Source organism: Enoplosus armatus, chromosome 3, assembly GCF_043641665.1.
Source record: "Enoplosus armatus isolate fEnoArm2 chromosome 3, fEnoArm2.hap1, whole genome shotgun sequence".
Taxonomy (NCBI): domain Eukaryota; kingdom Metazoa; phylum Chordata; class Actinopteri; order Centrarchiformes; family Enoplosidae; genus Enoplosus; species Enoplosus armatus.
In genome coordinates, this window is record NC_092182.1 from 2958573 (window position 1) to 2974452 (window position 15880).

General features: G+C 44.2%; 1 protein-coding gene across 1 annotated transcript in view; it reads right to left on the minus strand.

Moving 5' to 3' along the window:
• The window catches only part of LOC139282603 (receptor-type tyrosine-protein phosphatase gamma-like), a 357625-nt gene that overhangs the window by 27141 nt on the left and 314604 nt on the right, over positions 1-15880 (minus strand). The window contains exons 10-13 of the mRNA XM_070902394.1: positions 11320-11428; positions 10736-10785; positions 8855-9605; positions 3304-3439 (exon numbers count right to left, since the gene is read on the minus strand). Coding sequence (XP_070758495.1) covers positions 3304-3439; positions 8855-9605; positions 10736-10785; positions 11320-11428 — 1046 coding nt within the window. The remainder of the gene's footprint in view (positions 1-3303; positions 3440-8854; positions 9606-10735; positions 10786-11319; positions 11429-15880) is intronic.

Here is a 15880-nt window from a genome sequence, read left to right on the forward strand (position 1 = left end):
GAAGATTACAGGACCACCAGAGCTGTAATAAATCTGGTCCACCGCGGCTTCAATATGCCGATGTAACGTCTACACTTCTAGACATAAAACAAGGGGAAGAGGTGGAAGCAGGCCCTGCAGCGTCATCATAGATGTACATTTGAAAAATCAGTTTCCACCAGCCTTTATCTAATCTTGTGTGATCTCTCTATCAATACGTCAACATTTACACCTCAGCCTGAAGGAAAAAGCTTTTTGCAATATTTATTGAGTTGTTTTTTTTTTGTCCAGGTTTTGCACAAGAAAGTGGGTAGAAATGACTTTAAACAACAGAACACAAGCAACATCCTGTGATTTACAGGGCGGTATCCAGATAGTATTTGTTGCCGGGCTGGCCTTAAAGTCCAGAATTTATTTTAGCTGTGACATCTACTCTAAATGCAGGCTGGTAAATGTCCTCTTGGTGTTAGTTTTCCATTACATACATCTTGATATATTTAATCTTTGCACAGTATTTGTGTTATATACTCCAACCTAAATAACAAAAGAGGTCATTCGTCATTTACCTCTAAAGTTTCCAATATGAGCAGTTTCTCACCTTGCACCACATCGCCACAATATGTCTTTCGAAGACACATTACATATGACAAAATCTGTCACATAACTGTCTTCTGACCAACAAGTCCTCATAGCCAATCAACAAAATAGGACATTCGGTGCTGCCTTCTAAAACAACCTATACGATCAAAATTGAACTGATCCTCCACCTCTGTGGCTAACCACGTCCATGATCTACCCTTACACCTTACCCAAGTATTATTAGCTGCCTGACCTTAAAAGAAACCAATGTTGACTGTCGGTCGGTAGAGTTTTCCTTCTAATAGTTTTGGTGCAGATGCCACGTTGCTGTCATCTCTATCTGGAGCTCATGGACTTGTCAGAAAAAGTTGTGACGAGATGTTGTGAAGCCAGAGGCTGGATTGAGCTCACAATCCCTTGAAAAACGGCACCTCTGCTCTGCTGACGAATGAAAACACTAAACCTTCGTTCGGGTAAATGATGTCCTTTGTTGCGAAATGATGAACGATGAGGACATGGCGGTCTACCCCGACTGCCTTTGGACTTGCTATGATGATGTTAGCTCAGGTGAATCTCAGACAGTGGAATTGAAGTGCATGTAGCAAATGTGTAATTCCTCACTGGTTTCGTTGCCCCCGAATTAGCCAGAAAATATCAATCAATCCTAAAAAGCAAGATCAACACCTTCCATAGAAAATTAGCCTGTGAGATATTCAAATCGTGTCCGGACTTGTTTTTGTCTCTGCCGTAAATGGAAATTATTTCTGAAAAGATTCATGTAGCCGATTCTTGGGTGTGATTTGAATACCTGAAAAGCTTATTAACTGTGCTAAATATTATCTTGAAAACTTGTTGCCTCCCCATAATAGCTGCCCAACCCCCGGAGGTTTCAGGTAATGCTCTTTGTATTCTTTATCATTTCACTGAGCTTTAATTAACACAACAAAAAGATTTAGCATCCCCCCCGACACCATTACTCAGAGAACAAATTCACACTTGTTGTGCGCCAAGTGTATACGCCGCTGGAAAAAAGGAAGGATGGAATGAATAGTCAAAGGGAGGAGGCCCTAATTTATGCATTAGCACAGATCCCCGCCTCCTGTTTTTACAGTGTAAGTATAATGGTGCGCTCATATGTCCCCCAGTTTACAAGTTTGGCGATGGACCCTGATGTCGCCAGGGTGACCGTGGTGTTTAAACTATTAGCACTTAGCTCATGTTTCACAAAAAAAAAACATAAAGAAAACTTTGTACACCATTTCTATATTTGTGTTTTAACACTGATCTGATGTCTGATTACAAACCCATGTTGTGCTGGCAAGCATTGTCCAAATCTGCAGCGATTTATTTCAAAATTAAGTGGAGATGCCATGTTCATTGGATGGAGTGGTGTGGCATCTCTGGTTTGAATCCCTTGCTTCGTTGAAATGTTGGGAAAAGAAGATACTAAATATTTGCTGGACGCACTAGTTTGATACAGTGTAACAACTACAAACTTACTGTAAGGAGGTCAAATCAAGAGTTGAAGAAATGTGAGTGTAGACGCCGGTACGGGTACCAACTGGCAACTGATAACGTCCACTGGAAACGTTTCTTATCTTCAGCAGCCACATTTCTGATACAATTTTGAGTTGTGTTGCTGAGAATGTTCCTGTTTTACAAGCAAAAAGTGTGGTAACAGATGCCTTTGGGCTATACTTGAATATAGCAACAACCTTTTGTTGCTTCTAGCTTCCTCTGTCATCACTTATTGTTAGAGCCATTTCCAGCAAGTCTGTAATAATATGAAGATAGAATTTCCTTTTTGTTTCCTATTGTTTCATTGTAATCAGTTCGGCGGCACCTAGTGGTAGTTTGGTGCTATACCATGAGCGCAGCATCACCTGACCTCGTCTCGGGAACCTTTTCAAGTGCCTAAATGGAATTGTGGAGGACTGTTTGATTTGGTTTAATCATAGCTTGCTTGCTGAAACCTTTGTGTGGGGTGATTTCGTTTTGGTTTGACGCCACAGTCAGTCGAAGCGTGAGTAACCAAACAACCAAAGATGGCGCGTTCATCGCGTCTAACGTTGCGGCGTCTGTGGGCGGCTATTTTCATTTTGTTTGGAAGCTGTGATACTCATTTTAAACGTCGCTAGAAGCCGAACTCACGGCACAGCTGCTGTCATCAACCTGTAGTGTAAAATACTAACTACAAAAACACAAAGCTAGTTTTGCTGTGCATGTGTGAAGGAAAAGTCGGAAACAAATCAAATGTGTCATTAAAAATGTATAGTAAGTCAATTGCCAATAAGTAATGGCATTTATACGGCTTCAAAAGTGAATTTCACGCTTCAGAGAGACGAGCCGCTCAGGCTTGAATAAAGACCAGATAGAGGAGCAGAATTGCTAGGCGTGAGACGTTTCTGGACATGGACCCTGTGTACACACGGCTAAGAATGGCGTCTCCGCAAGCCATGACAGAGAGCTGGCCAACCCTGTGTACATCAAGCATTTGTCTCTCTATTTGATTAAAGCCGTACAATCAAACATTTGCGGTGCTCGCTCCACTTCTGTCGTCCGTGTTTTTCCCTCCTCAGTAATGAGTTAATGTACCAAGCTCGGTAAATTTCCCCCTTCCCATCTTCAACCATAAACGAATTCACCACCAGACATGCAGCCTTCCAGTCATTCATCCACCTTTCCCGCCTCTAGGCTACCGCCAAGTCTGAGGTAATTCATGAGGGATGGTGTTGTTGCACAAACCTCCAGTAGACGAGAACAGCCAGCAGGAGAACCAGGCAGAGGAAAGTCAGAGCCGAAACCACCACCAAAGGTACCAGCCACTCCACGCGGCCCAGCCCCGCCTGGTGGGTCAGGTTGGTCCCTGAGCTGGGACGGTCTGGAGGAAAAAGATGGAGAGATTAAAGAGGGAAAGAAACGAGGGCCATAGGCAGAGGCCATGGGGGGAGAGGCAGGATCATTCAGTAGAGAGTGAAGGGTGAAAGAGTAAATCGAATAAGATGGCCATTTCTTAATATATGAGGAAAATCGGGATTGGATTAGAGTGAAAGTAATAAAGAAGAAGAGGGAAGAAAGCCAACAGGAATGACAGAGTTAGTGTTAATAATAGCACCTTTGTCTTGGATCACACATGATCAATGATTCAGGCTTTCACATATGAGCCTTCATATTACAAGACAAACACATGAAGGCCTCTACCACTTATCATTCCTTGTTGAAGCAATTATATTGAAAAGAAAGGAAATCAAAGTCAGACAGGTTGACATAATCCCTTCTTTTTTTTATCACTGTACCGGTGTACCAGCGATCAAGTGTTGGAAGCAACCGAAACACCTTGCAGCATACTATTTTGAGCATCTCCAAAAGATTTGATAATAATGTATGTATCATAAATATTTAGTGCAACTCCTTAAGGTCCCTTAAGTTAGATGCCTCTGTTCAAAGGAGCTGGAATCGTAGCGCACACCAATCGCCAGCCCACCAAACCAACCGACGTGTGGCGCAGACGAGCAAGATTTCTGGCAAACGCGGTCCTCAAAGTGTGTGAAGTTGCAAAGGGCAGCTGTACACGTTACTGGATGGGAGCATTGCTTTTAGGGTAAGCTCAAATGCCATCATAAGAACATGGCACAAATGACCTCCCCCATCCCCTTTTGATGGAGGCTAGGCTAACAGTTTCCAGTCTGCTCACAGCCTTTAGCTGTGGCACCAAACTCCACACTTAACACATATCAAAACCAAGCTCTGAGTTTCTGGCGGGCTCACATTATCCTGAAAATCAGACTGAAGTGCCATTGTGTTTCAGTTTTATGTTTTGTTTTGCCGTAACCAATCACTTGTGTTATTTTCAGTCGACACAGAATATGTGGTATCGGTTGGCAGGGGGGGGGCTTTACCCAGGGTTTGGAATTTAAACTACGCCCCCCCCCCCCACGACCGAAAGGTGCACATGGTTTAGTTGACTCCTGTAATGCTGTGAAAAGCTTCATACAGTACTCCCAGTATGTTGAAAAACCAGAGCTGAAATACGCCAGGATTTCAGATTGTGCAGACCAAACCCTTCACAACCATAACCACAGTAACTAACCACTGCTGATGCATGTGCGTTGCTTGTTGATTCAGTTATTTGTACAGGCATGACATTGGCTGTATTAAATGGGGGAAGGGGGCCCACTGAGACTGCATACTTACGAGGCCCAGATATGTGTGTACGCCATTGACGGTTGCCATAGGAGCCGTTCAATATTTTTTTACCCGCCGACGGAGGAAATATAATGAGTTGAGAGTTATTTCTGTGAGTGGACTTAGAGCCTGTACAGCTGTGCTGATCTCATCCAAGCCTGTGGCCATTTTTTAGTTGCCATTTTTCTATCACTATTTTTTTTCATGGATGTCGCTAGCCATGTAGGAAGAAGCCGTCTCTTATTCTTAATCCTGGTTTCAAGGCTCTGATTGGTCCACTGCTTCTAAAACCGGGCGGAATGGCCATCGGTCGGCACAAAGCCAGACCTATTTGAATCACCGAACAAACCATCGAATCAGGCTCCCACTGAAAAACTGACAAAATGAAAGGGTTAGGGTTAGGGTTATAACTGTATACCACTGTCCAAAAATTAAGTAGCTAACTAACTGCTTGGAAAAATGATGGTGAGACAGACCCTGAAAAGGTATAAAATCCTGGGAAACACTTGTTAGGATTCCGAATTTTACATTCCAAAAGTTTGTTGACATCCTTTGTCTCGTTGTCTCGTTTCATTTCCTATTCAGTGCATAACGTATACTTTGGCGGTATTTCGTTTGCAGGGCGGAATTAGGACGCAGCTCATTCGCCAAGCTAGGCTCAACACAGGACACACAGAGATGAAACAGATTAACATCCCATGCTGGCTTAAGGCAGCAAACAAGCATGCTTCCCAAAACATGAGGTTGTTCCTTTAACCTCATGTCAGGTGAAATACTGAGGGGTGCTGCGGCAAATTCAAGCCATCAAATAAATCAAAATGGATACAGATCAGTACAAACTGCCAGGCCCGTTCCCCAGCTGGCGTCCTCCCTGCCCTGAGCCCTTGCACACTCTACACACTCTTTGAGGGAGTGCAGCCAAGTAACTGCATCAAAACAACACACCGCTCTGGATAATTTGAGCCATTTGTTCAATTCGATTTGCTTTTAACGGCCCTTAATCACCACCACCACCACCACCACCTACCCAGTTCAGCTGCGGCAGCCGTGGCGTTGCTGGAGCTGATGCCGGCCCCCATGGCCTCGCAATCTGCAGCTTTGCCTGGAGCCGAACGCTACATCAGGCCGGGCCCCTGCACTGCACCACAGCTGGCTCGCATCTTCACTAACACTGCATCTCCCTCCACACACACACACACACACACACACACACACACACACACACACACACACACACACAGAGACATGCACAGTGCACACAGAAAAGATGCCCAGAGATGCTGCCTCCCTCTGTTCCCTTCTCTTTTCCTTCTGCTTTTCTCTTACGATTACAGAGGTTTGCCAAAAATAAATTAGAAAAAAGAAATAAACCCTTGCCAGCAGTTCACAAACACATAACACACACACACACACACACACACACACACACACAGCCAGTCACTAATGTGCAGTGAGACGCGTACTGTACAGGCACTAACACACAGCGAACACACACCATACACACACACATGTAACTATAAATGGAGCAGAGGCTTTTTTTTTTTTTTTTTTTCTCCCCTGCAGCTGAGTCTAGCCTGCAAGCCTCATCTCCTCTCACCATGTCTGAAAGTAGGCCAGCACTCAGATCAGAGCAAGAAGAGAGGGAGAGGGAGAGGGAGAGGGAGAGCGGGGAGGGGGGGGGGGGGGCGGGGGCAGTCAGTTCCCCAGGCTGCTGAATCAGGGTCCCCACTGTGTGGCTCCAGTAAACACACCACTTCTACAGTGTTACTAAGGTGGACTGAAGATTATAGAAAAGCTCACAGGGAGTATTGAGGGAGTCCAAAGTTCACACAGTATCGTGGTATATATTATATTATTGAAATATCATTACAGATGCATTCATGTAATCGGAATTTTAATGTTTTTTTTTTCTGGGGGTGAAATAGAACTCATTTTGAAACTGACCGAATTATTTTGTGTGTAAAATCTTAATCTCCAAAGCAACTACTGCTGGAATAAAGTACAAGTACCACAAGTGGTTTAGGTAAATTACATTAAATTGGCGCTTAGTTTAAACTGTCTGGTCATTTGACTGCTCGTGTTGCCAGTCCTGTTGCTCTCGAGTTGCAAGTCAAAGCCGGATCTGGCGGATTCTCTGTGTCCCCAGAAGTCAGCTGTGATAATAAAAATGTCAAATGTTCCTTGAACCAAAAGCAACGACGGCTGAAATACCGAAACAAGCGCCAGGTTTTCAAAAGTCAAAAAAGAATGTTATCTTAACACAAGTGGTTCATGTGTTTGATACTGTAAGCTAGCACTAGGCTAATTGTAGCGAGCAGTCGGATGTTGGCGTATTTGCAAAATTTAGCCTGCAAGCTAACAGCGAACGTCTTTGCTGCTTGGCCAGGCTACGCACATTCCGATAGAATCGGACATCTAAAATGGAGCCAGACACATTTGTTAGGAGAAGCCAATGTGTCTCTGGCTTGAAAACTGGGATTTGTAGTTGTTTGAGGCTTATAGGCTGAAGATTGACGCTTTCTGAAGAACTGAGAGCATGCACTCAGCATGAAAACACTTCCTGTGACAGAGGCTCAGAGCAGAAGGTATACAGTTACCACTTCCACAAAGTTGTGTAACAACTTTTAAGCTTTTGCCCTTGAGTCCCTCCAGCTCAAACTGAATAAAATTTGCCAAATGTGCTCTGACAAAGAGATTGCGAAAGCCATTTCTGGGAAATATCTGAAGATTGCTTTTGTTCATAATGCCTGGTCTTGCGCTTAGACTGTTTCAAAGCACTTGAAATTAGATTGATGTCCCATGGTGTTGGCTTGGCTAATGCAGTGCCCAGCTAAAAGTCTTGGCTTGGGGGGGGAGGAGGAGGGGGGAAACAGGAAGGGGAAAAGCATTAGGTCTGCTCTCAGCTCCTTCTGGAACTCTGTTAACACTTTACACTACATCACTGCAATTCATCAACTCTAAATCACTGCAATTCATCACCACTTACTACATTAAGACCTTTGGATATGCCTTTATGCAAGAGCCCAGTCCCACTTCTTACCCTGCATACAACACACTCAACTCTCTACTATCCAACTCTGTTTAGTTCATGTTCCAAAACCTTTTTCACAACAACCCTTAAACAGATAAACTATACGTAGTTGACCTTTATTTGATAAACGTTGTCAGTCATGGTCATTTCACTTGAAAAAAACCATTACATACTGTAAATGGAAAAGTAAAATATTATTCAGTCAAGATGTCGGTCCGTTCGCTGGGGTGTGGCTTAAATACTTAATCTTAGTTCTCAGTTTTAATAAAAGAAACTGCAAGTTTAAATTTGGGACCCATCGAGGCTATCATTTGCTAAGTATCATATACATTGCCAGAGCCAGCTGATGCAGTAGATTGCTTTGTCCACATCCCTCTTCTTCTTAATCTAAAAAGAACTGCGTAACCATTGATCTCGCACCTCCAGGAGATAACAGTGGAGAGAATTAAAGTGTGATCAAAGCAGCCACTCTCCTACATCTGCCTATTACTTTCCACTGAAATGAGATAGCGCATTTGGAAACATTGAAAAGAGAGTTTGTTATTCTCTGTCACATCGGTATGCATTGTTACTTTATTTATTTGCACTAAAAGGACCCCCAGGTATCACTGTCTTTCCACGTTGAGAAATATGATCATTTTGTCGGTGGAACCTCACATTAAGAGGTCCTTCAGACATAAACATTTGACATTTGGATGATTATATTTCTAAGGATTCCTTCAAATAGTCTGGATCCTTGACTGGAGAGCGCTTGATGAAGGAAGTGCCTTTCGGAGAGAGACAAGTACTTCCGAGGACTTTCTGAATGTTCACTGTGGACCTTATCCAGATATTTAATTTTATGCTCATGTAAGACGGTACTCCTCAAACAGATTGTGGACATTTGGAAGAGAAAAAAAAAAACTTGGCTCACATATCTGCAGCCAATGTCATCAAACGAGATGAAACATTTCCTTGACAAGGAAAGTGGATAATTCAGCAGTTCTGCAAATTCCATTTCCACCTTTCTTGTTCTTGCTGTGCAAAGAATCAAAGCTAATTGCTTGTTTACATGAGGCTTTAAGACATTAGTTGACTCACCAGTATGAAAGGAGAAAGGCCAGTGCTTCTTGTCCCCCCTTGTGCTGGCTCTGAGTGTCACTGCTGGGTCCTTTTGGGCAGGGAGTGCTGCCGTTTCATTTGCTGCCTCTGTGGTGGTAGAGGGGTTAGAGTCAAGTGGATTACGGGTATACACCTCCAGTTGGTCTTCTACATTAGGCTGCATGTTAGTTGGATCTGGTTCGGTCTGTTCTTTCTCCTTTGCAGTGGCGTCCGGTGTCTCGCTGGGCGACTCATTCACCGCTGTGCTGTTGGCCTTTCTCCCTCCCTTTCCCACCCTTCTTGATCCCTTCCTCTTCTTCTTATCGTCTTTCTCTTCTTTTTCCTCATCTTCATCCTTATCCTCCCCTTCCCTCTCTCCCTCCTCTCCTTGACCCTTGCTGTTCTCTCTGTCCTCACCCCCAGCTTCACTGTTATCTTTTGCTGCGACAACAGAGGCGGTGGCGTCTTTGGCGGGCTCGGTGGTCTGGCGTGGGGGGGTGGGATTATGGGTTGGTGCTCTGCTCGGCCAAACAGAGCTTGGGAAGGAGGAGATAACACCGCCGCTGAAGCCCAGGCCGGCCAGTAAGGTACTGGTCACCACGGAGGCCACCGTTGCCTGACTACCGCTGGAGGACGGGCCGATTCCTGTCGCCATGGAGACAAAGGAGAAGGGGATGCCTGAAGAGGTCCAAGTAGATGAGCCAGAGGAGATGGGAGCCATGTCGGCTGAGGAGGCTGGAGACACCGTCGGCTGAGAAAGAAACAATTTACTGATTAGAATTTGAAATCATTTCTTGTTTTTCCTCCTCAGTCAACTTTGACATGACGGACTAAGGAGTTAAACCCCTTAAAGTATATTTAAGGGTTCAGTCGTCTAAGGTTGGATCTAAGTCAGGACCCGCCAGAAGGGCCCAAAATAAATCTCCCATCACCAGATGATAAGTCTGACTCATTGGATGTAGGCTGTTGGGATAAGTCTACTATTGGCTGACTATTTCCCTTCTCGCTATCTGCTAACGTTTTGCAAGGCCCAAGACAATTGGTTTAAAGACTAGATGATTAAAGGTGTTAAGAAAGAAAACGATGCATTTCTGTCACAATCATGTTTACTGTCTCTGACTTTTCTCTAAGTTTTGCTTTTTGTCTCATCAAGTACTGGATAATTGAACCTCTTTGGTGACCTCAAAGTACCTAAATAATACAATCTGAGAAGGAAAACTCACTCTGGTTAAATTGCTCAAAACTTGTTATCTACACTAAGGCCATAATGATGATGATGATGATGGCTCACAGGTAAACGTTACTTTATTTTAATGAATAACTACTTCTGTCATCTTTTTTTGTGCACGGGCGCAACCCCATGACTGCCTTTGAGGGGAGACAGCAGGCTTTGCGCTGCGCCAAGTGTGGCCATTCAGAACACCTGAAACACCGTTGCCCGTAGATGTCTTTGCACGACGTGTCAAACAAACTAGTTCCTTTGAAGCATAATGAGACCTTAAGGGATCACACAGTATCCCGCAATTTCAAACCTGAATTTGATAGGGTTAGGGTTAGGGATTAAGATATAAAACCACAAATTTGATTGTTAAAAGAGTCCAAAATCTAACATCAGAGTTTGTGTAGTATTGTTACTTAATTCTATGTATATTTAAGTAGGCTTTTGCAAAAGTAAAGGAAGATTGAGGCATAGGCATGCAGACATAATTATGATATCCTGTCTCATAATTAATCTTAACAAATAACCTCTCCAATCCTGACTATACTTTCCTTTGAGACATTCCTGTCCACACAGGGAGGAATGATGCAAACAGAGACACTGCTCTCTGCTGGATAAAGACTGAAAAGACAATGGCGGTGAGTCACCTCTGCTTCCCTTACCATTCCAGTTTTCACGATCCTCGTCCCCTCAAAGATCCTGGTGGTGTTTGCTGAAACACGGGAAAGGAGGGTTTAAACAAAAAACAAACAGGATAATCCACAGGAGAGACAACGAGGCGACACTCGACTTGAAGGGGGAGTCCATAAGAGATCCATGAGTGCATTGTAACACACATTAATCACAATGTGACAGAATGTAAAAGCAAGGCGCTGAATACTTAATGTAGTAATATGAACTTAATGCATCTCATCAAATCTGCATTTCAGCGGCTCGCTCTTCCTTTTTTCATCCCTTCCCTTCTGTTCTTCTTCCTTAGCCTGCAGCTGTTGATATGAGCTCACATAAATAACCTGAGTGTGATTTTGTGATGTTACGATCAAAAGAATCCTAACTGTCAGATAATACTGTTTGCACAAATGTGAGCGCGGCATGTGGGGAGACGGCTGTGTACATGAAAGGGATACACGCCGATGCTCATATTGACATTTGTGATGACATTAGAGATAATGTGGCAGCAATCGTGAGCACTTGAGGTCTAAGATGCGTGTGTGTGTGTGTGTGTGTGTGTGTGTTACTGTGTTACCTCTGAAGAGCATGCTCTGACTGAAGTCACTGCGCATGTCATTCATGCAGACGGCCTGGACTCGAAACAGGTACAGCACATCAGGGGAGACGGGAGTAATGACGGCCTCCTGGACACAAACACACACACACACACAACATTTTTAAGCTTTCAAAATGGGCCAAAAATGAAAAAGATATTCCCGGTTTTCTTCTAGTATATAAATAGTATAAATCTAGTTCTTATATATCAAAAAGTATGACACAACACAGCTTAAGCAGTTGAAAAGCTAGGAGTCAAAAAGCAACAACAACAAGAGCCTGGCCTTCTCCTAATGAAGCTACAGTGAAGGTCGACCAGAAAGGCCATCTCGTCCCCGCACACTCTATTATTTCTCTACAGCCTCTACAGTTTTCTCATTTCCCTCATGGTCACTCCCACATCATCATCATCATCATCCCAATGTGGCTCCTCAGTCATGTGCAACAAGGTGATCCTATGCGTGGGGGGAGATGGGAGCCCCTGTCTCTGCTGAAAGCTCAGGAAGCCGGAGAGCAGACCTTTCAGCTGAGATTCCCTTTTCTCAAGAAATGCATGATCGTCATCGTCGCAACACTGCGAGACTCCCCCCACCCCCCCTCCCCCGTGAACAACACTAATATCCAGGATCTTGACTGGCTTAGTATAGGGGGGTCCCAACATGTCGTCCTCAAGCCCATCAGCTCACCTTCATAAACTCACTTAAATAGAAAATACTGCAGCACTGGGGTAGTCGCCAAATGATACGGCCTCACAAAGTGTCGTCTTATTGTGTAAAAAAACCCATAATAGAAAGAACTCCCGCTGCTTTGGATCATGCAGTCATCTCTGCTATCCATCTCTATCACATGGGGGGGGGGGGGGGGATGCAAGTCTAATCTCGAAACCAGTAAGAGATCAATTCGAGCCTTGTTTTAATGGTATATTGGACTCTCTGGCCTTATCCCTCTACGGCTTCATTCTTCTTTTGACAATTTCATTACATTGGTAAAGTCTCGTCTTTTTTCTTAATCAAGTCTGACAAATTTATCGGCCAGACGTCTCATAAAATGTTTTATCACTGCAGATAATCCCAATCTCACACTGGGTTACAAAGTGCAAGGGTACAGTAGGCAATTGGAAGATATCATGCTCAGCTCCGTTTTATGGTTTCAAGAGGTAAAGCTCTAATGAACCCACAGAAACTGTATGCAGGCAGAACAGCTCCCTATCCCTCATGGATTGCCTGATATCAGACAGAACTGTCTTCTCGTTTCACTCCATTTTCTATCCTCCGCCTGACATTGCCTCCATTCTAACCGATTCCCGCGGGGGAGGGGGGATTCGATTTTCCCTAACGCAATCACTAGAGACCAACGTATCCGCCTGAATCTTGACAATGCTTGACAACAACTTGACAATGGCGTTAGTCCAGCCCGTGGCGTTGAATGGCGAATCGCTCGCCCCCCTTGTGACGCTCATCGGATTGATTGCTTGACTTCAGCCGAGAAGCCGCTGTTTCATGACATGATGCCAGACCAGAATCAGTCAACTCGTGGAGCGGGTGGATTCAAAGGTCTGGACCCAGGCAACCTTATTTATGCCTTGATGCAATCGCTACAGTACCATAGCAGCCACGTCCCAGTTCAGGCTGCAACTCCTTTCAAAGCACGATTGGCCTATAAATGTGCATTCTTCAGAGGACTGAAGGCTAGTAGACTAAAACTGCACCTCCTCCCAAATGAGATGATCTACAGAGGATTCAACGTTGTTTCCAAATCCCATCCGAAGCCTAACAGAGACTAAAGGAGTTCGATACTGTATTTTTTGCCTTTGTCTCTTGGAGCCTGCCTTTGGAACGGAAACTAAAATAAAATTGAACTGGGTTGATCATTATATAAGTTTTCACATCTTAGCCGTGAATTGCCACACAGCTCCTTTAATCTAGGGAACTAGATATCATCGCCACAAGTGCACCGCGGAACTATACAGAACGTCTGACGTGCAACTGATGGATTTCGCGAGACGGTGATGCCCTGCTCAGCTCAGCGGGTGTTGCCGTTCACACCAACGCTGTGCAGAATTCACGCTTCCAGCTGACTCCTGCTCTCACACAGATGGGTGGCAAAGATTCGAGTAAATCAAAAGATTTCATGTAAACATCTCAGGGCTCCAATGTACAGTGGCAATCAACAGCAGCCGATAAACACACAGAATGTCTGAGGAGTCTGGAATCACATCACTCTGCAAGGACCACAGGCACTAGTGTGGAAAGGCAGGGCATGAGGACACGTTAAAGACTAGAGATGAATAAATGTGATAATCCTGGTGTTTGGCTAGGCAGTGATAGTGCCTCTGTAAAAAGGCGCTTTACTTTGTAAAAACTACTAATCCTTGGGTTTATGACCAAATACTTGCAGAACTGCTTTGTGTTTAGTGCTAATTTACACGATGTTGGCATGCTAGCACGCTGTACTAATATGGCGACCATGATAAACATTATTCATGTTAAACATCTGCATCTTAATGTTGTCATAGTGAGCATGTTAGCATGCCAATGTTAGCATTTCGCTCAAAGCACCATTGTGCCTAAGTGCACCCACACAGGGCTCCTGTTGCTAAATATAAAATGGAAATGGGAATATAGGTTACACTCAGTTGCCAATGTATTAGATACGCCTAGCTAAAGGTTGAATTAAAAAGCCTTGCAATACATGCTACCTTCATAATGCTCATGCGTTAGTGTTTCTAATATTTGTCCACCATGTTTATGGCGTAGACTAAATATTAGAAACGCGCTCTCATCATGACCAATGGTCACACAGTTGTATCAACACCTCTCTCAGACAGTTTCAACAAAGACTGAGCATTAGAACCTTCATTTCATAAAGGGAGGATCTATTACAGGACTGTTGTATTAGACTGCATAAGTCTAATGTGTGCCTAATAAGCTGACAACTGAGCGTACATTCAAATGATAGGATGAGGCGTGTCATTAAGTCACAAAAACATTCGGCCCTGGAGTGTTAACGCAATGTATGCCACACTTTAAACGAACATAACAGCATTTTGGTAGACCGACTTATTGCCTCTACTGGGCACACATGGGTTTTACTGACCGTCAAGTTGTCGGTCAGTTTTCAAACCTCACTGCATCCAGCTCATTATCCATTTCTACGTGTGCGATCACACAAGGTACACTCACTCGGGTAATGTTGGAGATCCCCTTTCGACAGCCTCTTTGGCTCGGCGGCATTCACTCAGGGGATCTATAGGAGCCCAATTTCCATTCACTCCAGATGGCTAGTGTATAAAAAGATAATTATGCTGAGCTTTTATCACATTAAACTAATATCTTTATTCATATGCCACATCATTGTACTCTATGTATCTACACCCCCACCCGCCACCCCCTATTCCCTGACTCATGCCAGCTCTGTCCTGTTGAATCAAGTGAGGAACCCGTTCCCCTCGTTTGCTCCCCCTTCTTGACAAGTGGCATTGGCCATAAAATAGTCCAGTCCAGAGTGTTTTATTACATGGGCATTCTTCATTGAATGTGACAGGGGGGACATGTGTGTGGGATTTGGGGGTCCCAAAGCCATGTAAGTCCCTGTGGTGACCTAGATAGAGGCGTCAAGGGAGGATATGAGGAATAAGAGCAGAATCAAAGGGCTGGCAGGAAGAAGGGAGGAAAAGATTGTGTGTGGGAAGGGGGGGGGGGTGGTAGATGGCACAGGGAAGAAGAGGAGGAAGGGTAAGGGAGAGTGAAGTAGATTTCAGGAGGGGGGTAGTCTCTTGAGTTAATGATGGGAGGATAAAACACTTCCCACCTCTCTCTTCCTCTATCTCTCGTCATGGCAGATTCCCAGCCCTGAAAGCCAATGCTGCTTCCACAGCCAGGGGGCACTCTGATCCCTTTTCTGCAGCCGTTCCTGTTTTCGCTGGCCCAAGGTCATGCTTTTTGCACAGGCTGACAGCCCTGCATCCCCTTCAGCTTAGCATTAGTATTCCGCTAGCCAACCGGCAGACCACAATGTAAGGGAATGAAACCTCCTGTCTGCTCCACAGCCCTCTCTCATAGCTCATTTTGGCTCCTGATGAGACCATTTGTAATGGAACTGATGGAGGATGTTGCTTGGTTTGTGTGTGTGTGTGTGTGTGTATGTCGGCATGTGCGCGTGTTTGTGATCAAAAGCTGTTGTCCCCTGACAAATTAATAACTACTTAATTAAAACCTCTGCTGACCTATTTCCCCACAACAAGTCATGTTTAGCCAAAGCTGCGCGCATTTGTACCTTTGTTAAACAGAAAGCTCATATTTTTTAATGATGCAATCAGTGCTTATTTTGCAAGCATCAAAACAGTTTTGTTCCAAAACAAGTTATTAGATTTTTCAAGGCCCTCGCAGACAAATTTGTGATGATGTAAAATCCTCTGTTTTCCTGTAATAACACACACACACCCACTGCACATGCTTCCCTCCCAGTGCAACCGCATTTGACTGTTTGTTAGTCCGAACTATTCTTGTCATAATTTACAATTACAGCAAATAGAGTTGACT